The following is a 20371-nucleotide window of genomic DNA, read 5'->3' on the forward strand; positions in this document are numbered from 1 at the left end:
ACACTGAGGCACCCCAGGAGTAAGGACAATGGGAATTCACTGCCACCTAGGCTTGAAGGGCAGCAGGCACAAGCAGCAGTGTTCTCAGAATCCACTGAGAGCTGGAGCTGGGCTGAGGGTCACGGTCACAGATGAATGCAGTGAAAACCAGCGTCCAGACAGTGTCCTAGGAGAGAAGGAGAAATGCCCCAGCTTCACGCTTCTACCTCCAGGGCCTTCTGTGGCTGAACTCAGGCCAGAGGGTGAGAGAGCTGGGAGCACCCCACAAGGTGGAGAATGTTTGGGGGTGGGCAAGGGTACAAAAGGAGCATGGAACTGAAGGCACTTGTTATAAAATCACTTCTCTCTATCTGATTTTTTTCCAAAATGAACAGTATTATTTTAGCATTAAAATAGAAGAGAGGAAAGTTAAGAAATAAAAATAAGGGAAAATCGCAATTGCTGCAACACATGAAATATCTTTTTAGATGAAATAACAACAAAAAACCTCTTAAAGACAGCAAGTAGCCTATTTCAATATAAGATGAACTAGCAGCTACATTTAGTTTCCGTCCCTAGCTGTTGACTTTGATCCAAACATTATTGTACACACTGGAAGATAAAAGCAAACTATCCTTTAAAAGAAAATACAGAGAAAAACTGTAGCTGCTGTGACTGCAAGTAATATGGAAATATCACCCAACCAGCTATGAAAAACCTTTGATATCCGCAAGTGTATAAATACATAGACTTCCTCTCTGCAGTAGACACCCCTGTGGAGCACTGTGGGAACCTATTTCACATTTCATAATGAAAGACTGGAGAAATAGAATTCTTTTGAGGGCTTCTTTTTGGAATACATCGCATACACTGTCAAGAACTGTGTAGCCTCCTGTTTTTAAAAGTTAACCTGGATACTTCTTCTATCCTTCCCCTTTCTCAGATTCTTAGCTTATTCAGGAAGGCCTCATAATTTGTTGCCCTTTTCCCCAGCCAGCCTATTCTATACAGCGTGCCCCGACCTGTCATCACCTTTTATCTAAGCATGGAAACAAATCTTTGAAATATTATTGTCCCTGAAAGTTTCTACAAGATTCAGTTTGTACCACAAGAGCTTACAATGAAGGCATTATTATATGAGACACTTCTGATCCTCTTTCACAACTAAATGTATGGCCATGGTTTCCAAAGACCATGTTTTCAAGGCAGTATTTTAAGTTTTGGGGTTTTTGGTTTTGTTTTCGTTTTCAGCCTCCCAAAGTACTGGGATTACAGGTGCAAGGCAACACTTGGGCCTAGTGAAATCTTTCGTAAGACTATTTATTTATTTATTTATTTATTTATTTTTGAGATGGAGTCTCACTCTGTTGCTCAGGCTGGAGTGCAGTGGTGCAATCATGGCTCACTGTAGCCTCAACCTCCTGAGCTCAGGTGATCCTCCCACTTCAGCCTCTCAGGTAGCTGGGACTACAGGTGCATGCTACCACACCTGGCTAATTCTTTTGTATTTTTTGTAGAGACAGGGTTTTGCCATGTTGCCCATGCTGGTCTCAAACTCCTGGGCTCAAGCAATTCACCTGTCACAGCAGTATCTTAAATTGCACTTTCTGTTTTGCTTTTGTGTGAATAAAATAATCTATGTACCCATAATGAATAATAAAAAAAACTGACTTATAAAATTTTATTGAATTAATTTAATTAGTAGTTTAAGACCATTTTGACTGTGGAGCCCATAGGGCACTGGGAAAAAAGATGACAATTATGCAGAAACAGAAATAACCTTTATTGCTCCTAAGAGATCCCTAATTTTGAATTTGTTGATTTCCGAGAATATAAAATGTTAGCTACATTATTGAATTAGCATGTTTGTTACACTTAATGACCTTTCAATCATTTATATAATACATTAATGGGAAATATGGATCCCTTGACTATATGGAGAGCAATTGGTTCTTTCTAAGATGTTGAAAAGACACTGGCCATGCACATCAGAATTACGTCTTTTGATGTGATTTCTCTGTTGAACAATGAGGATAAAAAAGACAATTTTACAAAACAATTTGCTGCTCAAAAATGTTTTTGATTCAGGGATATCATTTTAAGTTGCTTTTTACCCACTCATTTGCTATGAGCTTAGCTCCACGCTCCTCATAACTCTGCATGTACATTTTTGATGGTAAAAACAAGTACAGTAACAACAAAAACAGGGCAAACAAATACTCCCAGTGGGAACTGAACACACAGTCAAGGATGGGATTTGGCCTCCGTACAGTATTTTTGGTTACTGTGGCCAAGTACTTGATAAATACGTTTCATTTTAGAAGTTACTGTCAGTTTCCTTTACCCATTGACATTGTTCATTACGGATTAACTTTTCCAATTTCCTTTACTTTTGCAGTTTGCTTTGGTATTTACAAGTTTCTCTACCATTTGCAGGGGCTGAAAAAGAACTGGGAAAAGGTGCATAAAGAATTCCAGTCCCTCTCAGTCTTTATAGATTCCATACCAAAGAAGATCCGCAAGCAGAGGCTGGAAGAAGAAATGAAGCAACTGGAACACTACATTGGTGTAATTGAAAAGCACAAAGTTATTTATATTGCCAATAAGTAAGAACAGATCTTTAAAGTATAGCAATTTCAATGTAGGGAAAAAAAACATGGAAAATATAAAAATAAAACTATAAGTTTTTCATAAAGGAAACTACTACGAAGAGAATAAAAATAGTCTTAATCAGAATGCTTAGGCAGTGTGCAAAGAATAATTGAGTTATTCACTTACACAAGAAGAAATTTTGTTTTTACTAGTGTTTTCCACATATAAACTATTCAAGTTTGAGACTATGTGGTCCAGTTCCACAATGTAATTCATTATTATTATGTACTTGTTTCACATACACATTAATTTCTAGATCCTGAAAATAAAGTCAGCACTCAGAACTTCAAATTGTTTTTTCCTGCAATGCCTGATCCAAACAGCACAACTTTGAAAAGTGTTAAGTATGTTGAACTGGAAATAGTAACATGTGCCTTCTTACAACTCTAAAGTGTCTCCAACCCATTGTTTCTGAGCTCCACAAATGCAAAAGATGTATTTTCTGGTGGCCCATGACATTTGTAGTTATTCCCAATGATAAATATTTTCAGTATTCATAACACTGTATATGATGAAAAGCTTCTATTTGTAGGAAGAAAAATTAAGAAGACAACTTACAAAATCAAGAGGACGACTTGTAAAAGGCATCACTGAGGCTGGTGATGGAGAACAGCCTCCTTTCTGGCATACCAACTTCGATACTCTTGTTTTATTCCACAGCTCACTATGCAAATCTTATTTAGATATGTATTTTTTTCTTTTGGTCCTTTCTACTTATCTATATTTTGTGAATTCTAATTCTAATCACTTGTAAGATTACATTTTTTTTTTTTTTGAGATGGAGTCTCACTGTGTCGCCCAGGCTGGAGTGTAGTGGCACGATCTCAGCTCACCGCAACCTCCGCCTCCCAGGTTCAAGCAATTCTCCTGCCTCAGCCTCCAGAGTAGCTGGGACTACAGGCATGCGCCACCACACCTGGCTAATTTTTGTACTTTTTAGTAGAAACGAGGTTTCACCATATTGGACAGGCTGGTCTACGAACTCCTGACCTCAGGTGATCTGCCTGCCTCAGCCTCCCAAAATGCCGGGATTACAAGCGTGAGCCACCACGCCCAGCCAAGATTACGTAATCTATTAAGCAATAAGTTTATGTTAGTAGAGCTGTTTTCATCCCAAATTAAGAAAAATAGCTCTAAATATCTAAGAGGAAAAGGTTATTTTATAAGTTTTAAATTAGAAAAATTTGGTAAAATATATGCAACCATAAAATAGCAGAGAAATAACAATTTCTACTGCTTACACTGGTTTTTATCCTCTGGACAACATAATAAACAAAATATGAGAGTCTTTCAAGCTTTTTTTCAAACAGAATTTGGGAGCCTTATGGAAAAGCTTATTTTGGTTACTTAAAAATAGTTTATATAAAATTATTTTTTGAAAATTCACTTGAAACTTGTCTGTATGAGTCTCTTTTTTTATTCCTTTATTAACTTAGGGCAGATATAAAATAAAGGATAATATATGATAAATTCTTACTTACCAGGAATGGTTGGTTGCTATTTAGGGTAGGCTAACAGCTATGACAATACACTCCAAAATGTATAATTACATAAACAGAAATTCAGTTTTTGCTGACATAACTGTATTTTACTGTGAGCAGGTCAGGAGTAACCCTTTTCTGCAGTCACTCAGGGCCCCAGACTTACAGAGTGGGTAGCATGCATTTGATCCAGAGTTAGGGAGAGCCACGTACAGGCCAGGCCTAGAAATGGTGCATATCATTCCCGCTTGCATCACTAAGTAAGCAACTTAAGTTGCTTTAACAAACTAACTCCAAATCTTGGTTGCCTGATACAGATACATTTTTCATTTACATTACTGTGCAATGTGACAAAGGGTGGAAGTACAACTCTCTTCCATGCAGTCACTCAGGGACCCAGTCTCTTTTTGTCTGGTGGCTCTGTTGATCCAGCCAGCCTTTCTCTGACAGTTCAGGATAAGATGTTTAGGTTAGCATTTTATTTGTGAGATGATTGCTATGCATACGCATTTTTAAATAATTCAAAATTAGTAGCAATGCACAAATATTCTAATTACTTCAGCCTTATGGATATTATGCTTTGAAATCATCAGTGAGAGTTGCCTTAAAAGTTAAAAAGAAAACTTTGTGGTTTTAACAGATAATTCTTCTTTTGCTTTCTGTAAATGTCTACTAAAGAATTTAGACTTTTCTCCATGGCCCACAGTGTTGTCCTAGATGGACTTGGTTGCCTTTCTTTCACACAGCCTTCAGAGGGAAACATTCCCATCCATTGATCCTGGGAGAGTGATTCCTACCATGGAATCCCAACCTTGGATAGAGCCAGTGCAACCTCCCCCTAATCCATATACATACATACCTGGGTCATCCTATCAGCCAGAAGAGGGACAAACACCTGACTTGGACAGCTGGCCAGTGACTGATCAGATTCTCTCTCTTGAGAGCATGAATTAAGAGACATGTAGACTGCAGTCACTTGGGAGTGGACACCCGAAACTAAAAGGTCAAACTTCATTATTCAGCTAGTTTGACTTGTTTTCTCTTTCTGTTCAAAAGAAGAATGGGTAGAATAAAGATTTGATGTGAGCTGGCCCCTTGCCTATGATCTTTTTAGCTTCATTTCTTGAAACGCTGCTTCTTCCCTACCCACGGTAACTGACGTTCCCATAGTACTGAGGTACTAGAGACCTCTCAGATCTGAACACATGGTTCCCTCCACCCAGAAAACTGCCCCTTTCTTTCTCTCATCCTGTGTAGCTACCTGGCAAATCCCTAGCCTTCATCAGCTCACATCACATTTCCATGACAATCCTCTTTGATCCCTCAGATTCTGACTTTCCTTTATAGCACTGGTCATATTGTATTGTGCATATCTGGTTATTTGCCTGTTTTCCGTGAAATTGGAAGTTCATGAGGAGAAGGTACTGTGTATTTTTTCATCTGCCTTCCCTAGAATCTGAAAAACAGTTGGTATAGAGAAGGTACTAAAAAAAATCCTTAATGAATACAGTAATGAGCTGTACCCAAACGTATTTTAATGATCTTTTGACATTATTATCATGACATAAATCAGACTTGGAGTAGAGAGAATTTGGCTGCTAACCAAACCAGTTGATTCCATACCAATCAGTTAATACATAATCAACGTAGGAGGAGGCAGTTTCACATGGTGCTTAAGAGCTCAGGTACTGGAGTCAAGCAGCCTCAGGCTTGCATTCCAGCTCAGCTGCTTACTAAGTGTGCTACGTACAACCTTTCTAAGCCATGTTTGCCTTTCCTGTAAATGGGGTTGCTAACCCATTCATGATCTATAGAGTTATGATGATAATGAATGCCACAATATGTGCATAACAGCATAACCCCTGGTATGTAGAAAGACAATGAACTTAATACTATGACTTGTTATTAAGAACTCTCCTTCAATTCCATAGTCCTTTTGTCCAGTTGGTGCTAGACCCATTAGCATACTTCCAATAGACATTCCCAGAAATAAAATCTGGTTGCAGGAAAGGACTTGATTGAACCGCTTAGAAGTTCTAGCCTGAGAATAGCCTAGTCTGGTTAATCTCTTCAGTGGCACACACACAGATGATAACTGTATTTGGTAACTTTTATCTCTAGTAACTGGCAAAAATTTGGCAATACTTCCTAAGTTACTCAGCACAGGCATTCCAAAAAGGAAGATAAGCTTAAATCAGTAATGATAGAGAGACACTGAGGAGAAAGGTCTGCAAGGTTGTGTCCAACAAAGCCTCATGGGTGATATTTATTAGTGAATTAATGTGGCCCAGGACTTGACCTGAGGGCCCATGCTTCACAGTTCTCAGGAACTCAGAGTCAGATGCACATGAATTAAAGTCTATGTGAGCCTGAGTTATTGCCTGGACATCGATTTTTAAATTAAGAAATACCTCTCAGCTAAATAAATCCCCATAATCAGTGCATTCTGTCCCAATTGTCAAGCCATGTGGGAAAATAAATCATAATCAAAAGGTACTCTGGGTCAGGTGCAGTGGCTCACACCTGTAATCCCAGACTTTGGGAGGCTGAGGTGGGTGGATCACTTGAGGTCAGGAGTTCAAGACTAGCCTGGCCAACATGGTGAAACCCTGTCCCTACTAAAAATACAGAACTTAGCTGGGCATGGTGGTGCACACCTATAGTCCCACCTACTCAGGAGGCTGAGGCAGAAGAATCACTTGAACCTGGGAGGCGAAGGTTGCAGCGAGCCAAGATGGTGCCACTGCACTCCAGCCTGAGCAACAGAGCCAGACTTCATCACAAACAAACAAACAAACAAAAAACACCCAACAGGTACTTTGGCTAAAACGGAGTCACAAGAAAAAAGAAATTTAGATTGTTTTATAAAAAGCCTGTCAGCTGACATAGCTCACTGTCATCCAACCCATATTGAATCTCTGCTATGTGCCAAGAACTGTTCTAGTTGCTGGGCATGTAATGATGAACAAAATAGCTATGTTGGGAAGACATAAATAATTACACAAATATAATGCATTTATAATTAGAAATTGAAATTGGTGTTTTGAGAGAAAAAAAAATAGGAGGTTCTGCAAGAGAATAGCAAGGGAATCCTAAATCAGATTTTGTAGACTCTGACATTTTAAATGAGACTGAGGAATTAGTGGAAGTTGGGAAAAGTTGAGAAGAAAAGGGTTGCAGAGGGGAAAGAATTCCAAGCAGAGGGAGCAGAATGTGTGAAGGATCTGGGGCAGGAAACCCTTGATGGACACGCAAGGCATCCATGGGACGGGAGTGAACTTAGAAACGGGGAGAAAGGTGCAAGCTGGAGATGAGGAGGAAAGCAGGCACCGTCGACGTGTTTTAAGCAGAGAGGTGGCACGAGGCAATCAGTATTTGTAGATTATCATTTGCTACATGGACTGGAGTAGAAGATCAGATGCGGGTGGGGAGACTCATTAGTAGACTAGTTGGTAAAGCAGATAGTGGCACAGACCAAGGCTGTGATTAAAGAGTAGCTGTAGGCTTCAAGAAATATTTAGGAGGTAAAAATATGACTTGCTGAAGTATTGAAAGAAGGAAGAGGGAGGTTTCAAGGTTCACCACCAAATTCTGATTTGAGCAACCAGGCAGCAGGGCAGCAGCATTGGGGCAGGAGAGGGGGCGGGGAGTGCCATTTTCTGAATTGGGGAAACCTATGGAAGGAGCAGTTTAAATGAAGATACAGTGAAGAGATCAAGAATACAAATTTAAACATATTAGGCTTATGACAATTGTGGAAATTTAGATCAAGAGATGGAAAGATAGATTGAGTGAGAAATTCAGATCAAAAGAGATGTGGGGTAGAGCTGTATGTTTGGGGATTCATCCGCGTGAATGAGATCACCTTGGGACAAAGTGAGAAGGCAACGGATGAGTTCTCAGCAACTGTACCATTTAGAGGTCAGGTGGGAGAGAAGGAGTTAGCAGGTGAAAGACCAAAACAATAAAAGTTGTGTCCAGAAAGGTCAAAAGAAAACCAAAAGGCCAAGAAAATTCAAGAAAGGAGCACTTTTTCCCTAAAGTAGATCCTTAACAATTAAAATGACACCTTCAACACCCTGGCCAAGACTCTCCTGGCTCTGAGCTGGACACAGGTCAACATCTACGCTGGCACCCTGGCCTCTGTTTCATTATGTGTAGTCCAAACTCTTCCACTGAATCATTTTCTCTCTCTAGATATGTTAATACCATGAATACCAGCCACAACGTTAGCATGGGACCCACCATGCCTATTAACACAGCCCACAGTAAGACAGTTCGAACGCCAGATTGAAGGAAACTTTTCAACAGGTCAAGGAAATTTTTCAGCAGTTAAGGGGACCAATAACATCATAAGTAACTCTCAAGAGAACAATCTAATTTTGCTACCTTCCATGTTCTTAGTAAACCTCAGGTGATTTATTTGTAAACACTGGTTACTCTAAGTGAGAGACAAACATAGATCAGGGGAAAAAGAAGAGCAAGATAATTTTTCTGGAGGGTTAGTTTTTTTTGCTGCTGAAATGTGCTGTGGTTTAAAAAAAATCAGCAGGTCTGACTGGCAGCAAGTTATGTAACTTTCAGAAAATCACTTAATGAGCCTCAGCCTTATTTTTCTTATCTGTAATACAAAGAAACTGAACCAGATTTTATCCAACCCTCCTTCTAGTCCTAATGGTCTGTAACTATAAAACTCTATGACTACTTCAACTTCGTGCAAACAAGAGTTTGGTCTCCAAACTGATCAGAATGCAGGAAAGCTCCAGTGGATAGAGAACCAATGATTTGCACCAACACGTATCAACCCAAGAACATCAGCTGACATACTAGAAAGAATGTTAAGCAAAAACTGTCACAAATTTTTCAGTCTTTTCAGATGAAAACTTTCTTAATAACAGTCGTTTGAGGTTTTCAACCACAGAATGTTCCTCTTCTAAAAACTTTAAATCCATGGTCTCTCTAGGAAGCCAGTGCTATTTTAAAAAAAGAGAAGAAGGAGAACAAAAGAAGACAGAGAAAGAAAGAGAAAAGAGAGAGAGAAAGGGAGGGAGGGAGGGAGAGAGAACGGGAAAGAGAGGAGAGAGGGAGAGGGATGGGGGAAGAAAAGTGAAAAAGGAATGACGTGTCCTTTTATCTAGAATGAGAGTTTCTAATGATAGAAGAACATTCTATGCTCTTAGGACAATGTCTGAGGCCACCACCACCAACAGAAAGAAAAGCTATGTGTTCGTAATAAAAAATTGTTGAGTGAAGTCAAAGGTGGTAGCATTTTTTTCTTTCTACATAACATGCTTGATGAAAAAGGAATGAAGTTAGCAACAGAGTACGTGAATGCCAATTATACCTGCAAACTGAAAGATAGTGTTTCACAGGATTGGTGTAAAAAGGCCATGCACATACTAATTTTTAAAATTGCATGTGCAGATATGGCCTTCAGATGCAGATTTTTATCCTAAAGGAGGTGCCTATATAGGAAATAAAAATAGAAGCGTAGTATATTTTTTGTTAAAACTGCTTTACTTTAGACACCTGAGTCAGTGATGTCTGTGAAACAAGAACATAAACTTATCTAAATGATGTTGCTGATGTAAAAAACATCTGTGGAATTCTTTTGGAATAAAAAATATCCATTCTGTTCCTGAACTTCTGCTACCAAGTTCTCCTTTCATGACACAACTAATGTTATCAATTTTTAATGTAACTTTTCTGTATAAATATTGTATAAAACAAATTAATATTGTATAATTAAATAAAATGTATAAAATAAATACTATATAAAAACAAATGCATATATATACACATGTACATATATAATTACAAACACATATATATTTCTCTCACTTTTTAAAATTTAAATGAGAGTGTGCAATAACATTTGCCTTTTTCATTTAGTAATGCTGTGAATCTCATTTTTTATTAATACATATTCTTCATTCTTTTTGTAGATGCATGATGTTGACTTGTGCAGGCATATGTAATATATTTCACCAATGCCTTATTGATGGACATTTAAGTTGCTTTCATATTTCCTATTAAAAGCAATGTTGCAGTGAATGAGCTTGAAAATTGCACTTGTTGATCATATTAGGAACTATTTTTTACTTTGCTGTTTTTGCCTGTGTGTGATTAGGTAACATATGTACATGGCCTAGAATATATAATTTACCCAAAGGTAAGCAGGAAGAAGACATCTTTCTCATGTCCCTTTCTGATGGCCGCTGAGTACTCCTTCACATAAGCAACCACTATGACCAATTCTTGTGTATCTTTCTAACCGTATACATTCTATGCATGTAAGTATCCATAGTATGAAAATAATTATATATGTGTCTATAGAAGAATTACACCTATTTGACAGATACTTAGTTTTCTTCTGTCACAGCCTACAGAGATCAGAAGACTCTTGTCATAAAAGGCATAATGTATGAGTGTAAGACTTTATGTTGGGAATAGCTTTTTTATTATCTCATTCTTTACCACACACTATTGATATTGTGGATCTCATTAAGAAAGCAATGGTTTCATTGGTTTTCAATGCCTACGTTTTTATTCTGGATGGAAAAAAGGCTATGGATATGGGACACTCCCTGCCCTGTCCTTGGCCACACAGTGTTGAATTTTTTAATCAGGATTAATTGGAAAATTCATTGGTTTAATCTGGACAAATGCTTTAAAACAAATTCCCTGGCTTTTTTTTTTTTCAAAATTATTGAGATGACAGGCAGCTGCCACCCACTTAGTAAGATAATGTTCAGCACTAACTAGTAAGAATGCTTTACAGTCGGGCGCAGTGACTCCTGCCTATAATCCCAGAACTTTGGGAGGTCGAGGAAAGGGGATCACCTGAGGTCAGGAGTTTGAGACCAGCCTGGCCAACATGGTAAAACCCCATCTCTACTAAAAACACACAAACATTAGCCGGGCATGGTGGCGGGCACCTGTAATCCCAGCTACTTGGGAGGCAGAATTGCTTGAACCCGGGAGGCGAAGGTTGCAGTGATCTGAGACCACGCCATTGCACTCCAGCCTAGGCAACAAGAACAAAACTTTGTCTCAAAAAAAAAAAAAAAAGAATGCTTTTTATAGATATAGATGGTATAAATAGTGAGATGGATGAGTTAGGCTGAAAATTGTAACACTGCAACCATCTGAGTTCTGCTTTCATTATCCCAGTGGTGGGGTCTGCGTTTGGGTCTGCTACTTCCTGTGACCTGTGTTTTTCTCTTTCTTGATTGTACTTTTCCAGTGCCAAGAGTATACTCGTTTATTAACTCTAGATTGCAGGCTGCATTCAGAGAGACCCTCCCTTCACGCACAATAGAATCTCCTCTGTACACTTACATCTCTCCATGCAAACTGTACACTTCTCGCCTGAGTCCTTCTCTTCCATGTGATCCTGCTAAAAGTACTTAGGAGCAGTCGTTCTAACCCACCACAATATTCAGAGTTTTTCCAATCAGTCTCCCGGGAGGGGGTAGATAGGAATGTGGTTTCCTTTCTCTGACAATGCAAGTGACAATTTTACCAAACATTTTGCCATGGAATAACAAGGTCAACAGCTTTACAGCCTGCCTAATAATGTTTCCTATCACTTAGATGCCACTTTATTCAATGACTATCATGATAAATCAAATTATGATCCTAAGGTACAGAGATTCTATCAAATCTTATCTTTCATAGGATTCTATGCCAAAGATTCATTGTAGCTATTGTATTACCTAAGTAGACATCGGTATTAGTCTGTTTTCACACTGCTATAAAGATACCACCCAAGACTGGGTAACTTATAAAGCAAAGAGATTTAATTGACTCATAGTTCCACATGGCTGGGGAAACCTCAGGAAACTTACAATCATGGCAGAAGGGAAAGCAGGCACATCTTACATGGTGGCAGGTGAGAGAGTGTGTGTGGGAAGCAAAGGGAGAAGAGCCCCTTATAAAACCATGAGATCTCATAAGAACTCACCATCATGAGAACAGCATGGGGGAAACCACCCCCATAATTTAATCGCCTCCCATCAGTCTCTCCCTCATCACCTGGGGACTACAATTCTAGATGAGATTTGGGAGGGGACAGAAAGCCTGACCATATCAACATCATAACCACAGTTTGCTATTGTGTGCTTAGGGCCACTATTCACCACCAGAACTAACCAAGACAAAATTAACTGTCCAAGTTTCTTTTAAGCAAGCAAAACAAAAAACAGAAGGACCCAGCAGCTGTCTACTTTCCTTTCTATCCCCTGACTTTTCTGAGGCCAATACTGAGGACAAATCTTAATCTTGTGCAATTCCCACCCATGAGCTGTGCTGTTTTGGACTAACGTAGGTTTCTTTTATCTTCATTGGCTTTGAGGATGCAGTTCATTCTTTTTTTTTTTTTAATTTTCTGGATAAGCTCGTTGGCTCAACACAGCCAGCAGGCTTAGGCTTTAGGCCCAGAGCACCCTGGAGGCCACATGTGGTTTAATCTGGACAAATGCTTTAAAACAAATTCCCTGGCTTTTTTTCAGAATTATTGAGATGACAGGCAGCTGCCACCCACTTAGTAAGATGGTGTCCAGCACTAACTAGCAAAAATGCTTTATAGGTACAGAGGGTATAAACAGTGAGACGGACGAGTTAGGCTGCAAATTTTAACATTATCTTAGAATTTGGATCACCACCTCACTGTACTATTAAACTGCTGTAATTCTTTGGTAATGCACCCGAAGTGTTATTAAAGATAGCTTTGGCACACCCTTTAGGGAATTAAAATACAGTTGTAAATCCTAAAATCTGCTTTTTCTATGTATATTTTATAAAATAAGAATTAAAATTTAAAATGCTCCAAGATTATAAATCTTCAAAATTTCTAGTTATTCCAGTATTAATCAAGCATGTTGATGACAACTGACCATTATAATTTTTATAAGTAAAAAAAAATTCTCAAAAAGCAAAACTATAAGCCAAACGCCTTAATCAGAATCATCCTCTTGGTAAAATCTGTATTATTCTATTGTCATTTAGCCTTATGTTCCTAGCATTATCTCATAAGATGTAAGTATATTTAAGTATTATCTGGCATTGATTTTTCATAAGACATTTGCTTTTCTTTAAGAACTATTGTATTTTCTATGTAAATAGAATTAAAGTATAATGAGTGAGTTTTCAGACTGACATTTTATTATTATAATCTCTTAAGACACATACTGGGGCTAATTTTCTTACAATCGATTTTTAATTATATTGAAATTGTTAAAATTTTTAAAAATCACATCAGAGTTCAAGTGTTCCAGACAATTTATTCAACTGTTTAAGAGAAAACAAATTCTGAAATTATTACATTTACTAACATTTTTTCTGAGGATCTTATGGAATTTGATTCCTGTCCCACTCTCACCCCATATACTGAACTTCTGCTCTCTTATAGTATGTTCTAAGATTATTCTTTGCTTATTCAATTTTTTTACATGTCTGTAAATCATTAAACCTAAAATGTCATCGTAAAAGTGTTATCATGGTCGGGCATGGTGGCTCATGACTTAATACTAGCACCTTGGGAAGTCAAGGCAGGTGGATCACCTGAGATCAGGAGTTCAAGTCCAGCCTGGCCAAAATGATGAAACCCCTTCTCTACTAAAAATACAAAAATTAGCCAGGCATGGTGGCAGACATCTGTAATCCCAGCTACTCAGGAGGCTGAGGCAGGAGAATCACAGGAACCCAGAGAGCAGAGGTTGCAGTGAGCTGAGATCGCGCCACTTCACTCCAGCCTGGGTGAAAGAGCGAGACTCTGTCCCCCTGCCAAAAACAAGTTATCACTATCTTATATACCACTAAGGAAAACATAATATTTCCTTATCTCTTCTAATTTTTATTTTATACTTGCTGAAAGGGCCCTTTTCAACTTAAGATACAAGTTTTTTTCATGTATCCTTATGTGGCATAAAAAGATTAAGGGTAAGGTACAGTGGTACAGTAAGTCCTCCTGTATCTGTAGTTTCAGTTTCTACAGTTTCAATTACCTGTGGTCAACATGGTTAGAAAACATTACATGAAAAATTCCAGAAATAAGCAGTCCGTAATTTTAAACTGCACGCCGTTTTGAGTAGTGTGATGAAATCTTGCACCATCCTGCTCCACCCCACCTGGACCTCTATTGTCCCCTTGTTCAGCAAAGGGAACAAAGGGATGAGCTGTCTACACTCCCTGCCTATCCAGTAGTTACTTAGTGTCCCACATAGTGGACGAGGCTGTCAGATCGACTGTTAGGGTCTCACAGTGCTTGGGTTCAACTCTCAATTCACCCTTATTTTACTTCATAATGTCTCCAAAGTGTAAGAGTGGTGCTGCTGGCAACTCGGATAATGCCAAAGCAAAGACATAAAGTGCTTTTTTAAGTGAAATGGTGAAAGTTATGGACTTAATAAGGAAAGAAAAAAACTTGTATGCTGAGGTTGCTAAGATCTAGGGTAAGAAGGAATGTTCTATCTGTGAAATTGTGAACAGCTGGTTGTTTTAATTGTTCTAGTTTATTATCAGTGACTGCTTATCTCTTATGTGCCTAATTTATAAATTAAAGCTTAATTTAGATATGTAAAGGAAAAAATATATACTATAGACAGGGTTCAGTACTATCTGCAGTTTCAGGCATTCACTGGGGGTCTTAGAACGTATTCCCCGCTGATAAGGCAGACTGCTATAATCCTAAAATATCCTTACACTCACAGCTGGATTTATCTTCATCACTTTCCTACTCACAATTGTCAGCATCCATATTTTACCATATTTTCTGCACTGTCAGAAAATACGGTAAAATATAGACAACTATATATGTTGTATATAGCTATATAAGTAAATTATGTTACAACTTTTCACGCACGAGGGAAAGGTTTGACTCCAGCATCATCTCTGGGATTTTATTCCAAGCTACCAACTCCTCATCTGCATTTTGATATTGGTCTTTCCTCCTAAGACAACTTCCTTCAATTGATATCAAATCCTGCCACTCTGCTCAGTTTTGGCATCTTTCTGTATAGATAAAAAAGTTACCTCTCCCAGGACAAATAGTAGTGTAATTTTTTTTTTTTTTTTGAGATGGAGTCTCACTCTGTTGCCCAGGCTAGAGTACAGTGGCACAGTCTTGGCTGACCGCAACCTCTGCCTTCCAGGTTCAAACTATTCTCCTGCCTCAGCCTCCAGAGTAGCTGGGATTACAGGCATGTGCCACCACACCTGGCAATTTTTGTACTGTTAGTAGAGATGGTGTTTCACCATGTTGGCCAGGCTGGTCTCAAACTCCTGACCTCAGGTAATCCACCTGCCTCAGCCTGCTGAAGTGCTGAGATCATGGGCACGAGGCAACACTTCCAGCCTAGTGTTATCTTTTCATAAGACTTTTTTTTTTTTGAGACGCAGTCTCACTCTGTCGCCCAGGATGGAGTGCAGTGGTGCAATCTTGGCTCACTGCAACCTCCACCTCCCAGGTTCAAGCGATTCTTGTGCCTTAGCCTCCTGGGTAGCCAGGATTACAGATGCCAGCCACCACGCCTGGCTAATTTTTTGTTGAGACAGTGTTTCTCCACGTTGGCCAGGCTGGTCTTGAATGACTCACCTGCCTCGGCCTCCCAAAGTGCTGGGATTACAGGTGTGAGCCACTGAGCCTGGCCAAGACATTTTAAACGTCAGTTAAACCTAACATGCACAGAGCTAACAATGGACAAAACTCAACTGAAGTTACAATAACCAAGTTTGCTCCTGGGCGCGTAACGTTGCGTACATCACAACTGCTGCCTGGTTGATAGTGACTGCGAATTTTAGATATGTTCAAAAACTGCACATTGTAAGATAAATGGAATACGCTCTTCTACCAAAACATCCCACTGCTTCCTAGATGTTACCTCTTTTTTAAAAACCTGGCTCAAATCCAGCTCATTGTGCAAACCCCACTTGACACTTGGTATTGCTCACAGAACTCTATGTACCCACTTACACAGTGGTATCTTACATTCGCTCTTTTCTTCACAATACATCCTTATGAGCGAGGCTGTAAGAATCCTCTTTAGGATTGCTTAGCAGGGCTTTCCAGCCTGGAGCTGGGATGATGTCCTCCTAGGAAGTTAGAGCTGAATTAAAAAACGATGGGTGACCAGGTGCCGTAGTTCACACCTGTAATCCCAACACTTTGGGAGGCCTCCCTGGGAGGATTGCTTAAGCTCAGGAGTTCAAGACCCACCTGGGCAACATAGTGGCATCCTGTCTCTACAAAAAATAATTTAAAAAAAATTAGCCAAGGGTAATGGCTCGCACCTGTAGTCCCATCTATTCAGGTGGCCGAGGTGAGGGAATTGCTTGAGCAGAGGGGTTTGAGGCTGCAGTGAGCTGTGACTGTGCCTCTGCACTTTAGCCTCAGTGACAGAGCAAGACCCTGTCTCAAAAAAAAAGCAGTGAGTGTCAAAATGCCCTCTTTGATGGTTTGTTTAGTAAATATATAGTTTGGCTGTTGGTTGTGCATACTTTTTTCTGGCGGCGGGTGTGCAAAGTCTCACTCTGTCGCCCAAGCTGGAGTGCAATGGCGCAGTCTCGGCTCATTGTAGCCTCCGCATCCTGGGTTCAAGTGACGCTTCTGCCTCAGCCTTCTGAATAGCTGAGATTACAGGTGCATGCCACCATGCCTGGCTAATTTTTGTGTTTTAGTAGAGATGGGGTTTCACCATGTTGGCCAGACTGCTCTTGACCTCCTGACCTCAGGTGATCTGCTCACCTTGGCCTCCCAAAGTGCTGAGATTACAGGCGTGAGCCAACATGCCCAGCCTCAAACTATTTTTTTTTAATAGAAACAGGATCTCATCCTGTCACCCAGGCTGGAATGCAGTGGCACAAATATGGTTCACTGCACCTTGAACTCTTGGGCACAAGTGATCCTGCTGCCTCAGCCTCCCAAGTAGCTGGAACTACAGGTGCACACTATCACACCTAGCTAATTTTAAATTTTTTGTAGAGACAGGGTCTTGCTATGTTGTGCAGGCTAATCTCCAACTTCTGGCCTCAAGTGATCCTCCTGCCTCTGCCTCCCAAAGGGCTTAGATTACAGATCTGAGCCACCACACCCATCCCTGGATATGCAAATATCTTAAAGAAAGCATTCTCTCTGTAACTCCTATCATCTGCCTACTTAAAATAGTGTGTAAATGTGCAGTAAGTTGGATTTGACTCCCAACCAATGCTTAATTTGAGTAGCTTAGACATTTGTGTGGAAATTTACGACAGTGATTACCCTTCCATCTAATGGGAAAAAATTTTGTTCCTATGGTAACTGTTTCAGAACAGTGCATACTTACTATACTTCTAAAATATGCAGCCCATCCTATGGGAGTACAGATCATCTTGAAAGGATTTTTCCTCCTTCAATAAACATTGATTTTTTCCCCCCTCGTCACCTGATTTCAGAATAAAATAAAACTTTGTAAGAATGGCTAAGGAAGAGCTTCAGGAAATGAGAACCATGAATGGGGCTGGACTCTTGCAGCTGTCATGGGAGAGAAGCAACGCCATCCTCAAGCGGTTTCTGGAAACACAAGCTGGCCCCTTCATAGCTGTATTTCTCACAGACTCTTTTCATTTTCCATGCATCATCATGTTTGCTGTGTTTGGGATGTTGCTATGCAAAATGATATAAAAGAGTGAGTTTTTTCTAAGGCAATCAAGTTTAGCAGATGCAAGTTCAAGATGATGCAAAAGTTTCTTAGAAAAGTTTTAGACTTCCTTAGGGAATGTCATAAGAAATATTCCTGATAAAAGAAGATAAATATCGATGAAGGCCTAAAATGTCATTCCACATGATAAAATTCATCAGCTACAGGGGCTTCGTAACTATGGACAGCACTTAAGTAGCCGTTTTGAAAACTGCTCTGATTTGTATTTTTGCAAACAAAGGGCCCCCTTCAACATTTTTCTTCAAATTCACTGCTCTCTGTGAATTTTTTTTCCTTTAAAAATTATATGGTACAATCTTATTAAAGCAGAGAAATAAATACACCAAAACTACAGCTTGTTGTATTTGTTAGAAAAGTCAGCATCATGGTCGCCTTTTTCATTTTTTCCTTGTTATATGATTTTTTGTTCAGAACTCACTTATAAAAAGAGATCTGTGGATTCTGTAGTTCTGTAATAGACATGCAGAAAAAGAGTTATGAAACGTTCATAATATCTTGAGTATGTAACACCCATCCTGAGCAAACATGACTTATAGACTCTAAAACTGTGAGTCTTCACAGCCAAAGGACTGAAAACATTCATCTTGCTACTTATAAAGAAGTCAAATGTTCTGGGCGTGGCGGCTCATGCCTCATACACACATCATACATATATACACACACACACATCATACACACACATCATACACACACATCATACACACACATCATACACATACATATACACACACATATACTCACATCTTATATACACACATACAACATATCACACACACACACCATATACATACACATGCACATCAGTGTCTCTACTGTCCAATCAAGGTCATCAAAGGCATAAAGGAGGGTCAGAATTACAGTGAGACTGATGGAAAGTCTCTTGTAAAATTTGTTCGAGGACCTAAACATAGAATTAAGCAAAGAGTAATGCAATCAGAACTATAAGGCTTCAGTGAAAGAAAAAGAAGAACTAAAATTCACGATCCTTCCTGCTCTACCTCCACGGTGAGTATTCAACTCATTTGGGGGTTTATTCTCATTTGTCAGAGCCAAAGCCTTTCATCATTTCTGGGCAGAACATCCATTAAAGGCAGACCAGGTGGTACCAGCTGCACATGATGAAAGAAATCACACGGTTTTATTATGTAGAGTAATGACAGAAGAACGAGCAGTCCAGACCAGCTGGATCTGTCTCTGCCACTCTTTAGTGCATGCACACACACACACACGTGCACATGCACACACACACATATGCACACACACACACATATGCACACCCACATACACACACACCAGAAAAAGAAGACTCAGGAGCTCTGAATTCATGGAGGCCAAAAATTAAACCTGGTACCCATATGGAATCTGGAATCTTTCTGGCCTATTATGATGTACAAAGCATCAGGTCTTGCTCATAACTGGCAGTAAATCTGCTTATTTAATTAGGTAAAATATAAATAAATTGTTATGACTTTTCAAAGCCATGAATAGCTAATAAAGTGAAAAACAGAGAAACTGCCACATTTTCTTCTCTGTTATAGAAACAATATCAAACATATATAGCTCTTACTAGGGTCTGTGTTATTCTAAGTGTTTAATCTAAATTAACTCACTTAGTCTTTATAATAACCTTATGATGTAGATATAATTATCATCCTTTTTTATTGATAGGAAAACTGAAGCATGGAGAAGTTAGGTAATTGTCCAGGATCTCACCATCAATAATTCGTAGTAGAGGTGTTGATGGGTGAGAGTGTGGTTGCCCATAAATAAAGGAATATGCTCAGATACCTAAAGGGTTCCAGAAGTACTCTTCACTAAGATTTCACTTCATCTCCAGCATCCTTCTTATATCATATTCCATCCATTTTAATCCTTACGTGTGTGGAGTGACACATTCTAACAGAGAGTGATTCCATTAAGAGAATAATGAAAAGGGTGTTGGAGGACTGGGCTTGCAGCCCAGGCTGCTCAGCGAATGCTGGAAATTGTCTCAGAGAAAAGGTGTTTCTGGTGTCCAAAAAAAGGCCCACAGCACTGGGAGAAAAGACTGAATAAAAACGGAGGGGGTTGCGGTCTCAGCGAAGGTCAGTGCTGCTTTCAAAGTTAATGAGGAGGTTGCAGGTTTGACACATTGGGGTCTCTCCTTTATTAGCCACTTTATTATTAAGGCCTTTCTTTGCACGCATTTCATTTTTCTTCTTTAAATATAAAGGTGGTATTGATGCCAAAATGGCAAATTGCGTAAGTGACATATTGAATTTTCTATTTTCTGGATGCAGCAGAGAGGTTCCAGTTTCTACTCTCCTTGCACTGTGTTTCATACTCATTCTTCTAGAGGAAGGTGATGAATCTGGATGTGTTCTTGGCAAAGTATTCTTATGGGCATCCTCCACTGAGTCAATATCCAAATACTATTGCAGGCAAAGCCAAATATAACTTATTTTCTCTGCTAATTATATCTCTTATTCTGAAATTTTAATGTTCATACTCTGTAAATTATTTAACTAAAGGTTCAGATCAGCCTCCCAAATTATACAACCCCTACCAAATGCAAGAAACAAG

General features: G+C 39.2%; 1 protein-coding gene across 1 annotated transcript in view; it reads left to right on the forward strand.

Moving 5' to 3' along the window:
* ENKUR (enkurin, TRPC channel interacting protein) overlaps positions 1-3339 on the forward strand; it is a 29236-nt gene extending 25897 nt beyond the window's left edge. The window contains exon 5 of the mRNA XM_012450166.3: positions 2416-3339. Within this exon, the coding sequence (XP_012305589.1) occupies positions 2416-2589 (174 nt within the window). The 3' untranslated portion in view covers positions 2590-3339. The remainder of the gene's footprint in view (positions 1-2415) is intronic.
* Positions 3340-20371: the final 17032 nt, after the last annotated feature.

Source organism: Aotus nancymaae, unplaced genomic scaffold, assembly GCF_030222135.1.
Source record: "Aotus nancymaae isolate 86718 unplaced genomic scaffold, 86718_ANA_hifiasm-v0.15.2.pri h1tg000077l, whole genome shotgun sequence".
NCBI classification, from domain to species: Eukaryota; Metazoa; Chordata; class Mammalia; order Primates; family Aotidae; genus Aotus; species Aotus nancymaae.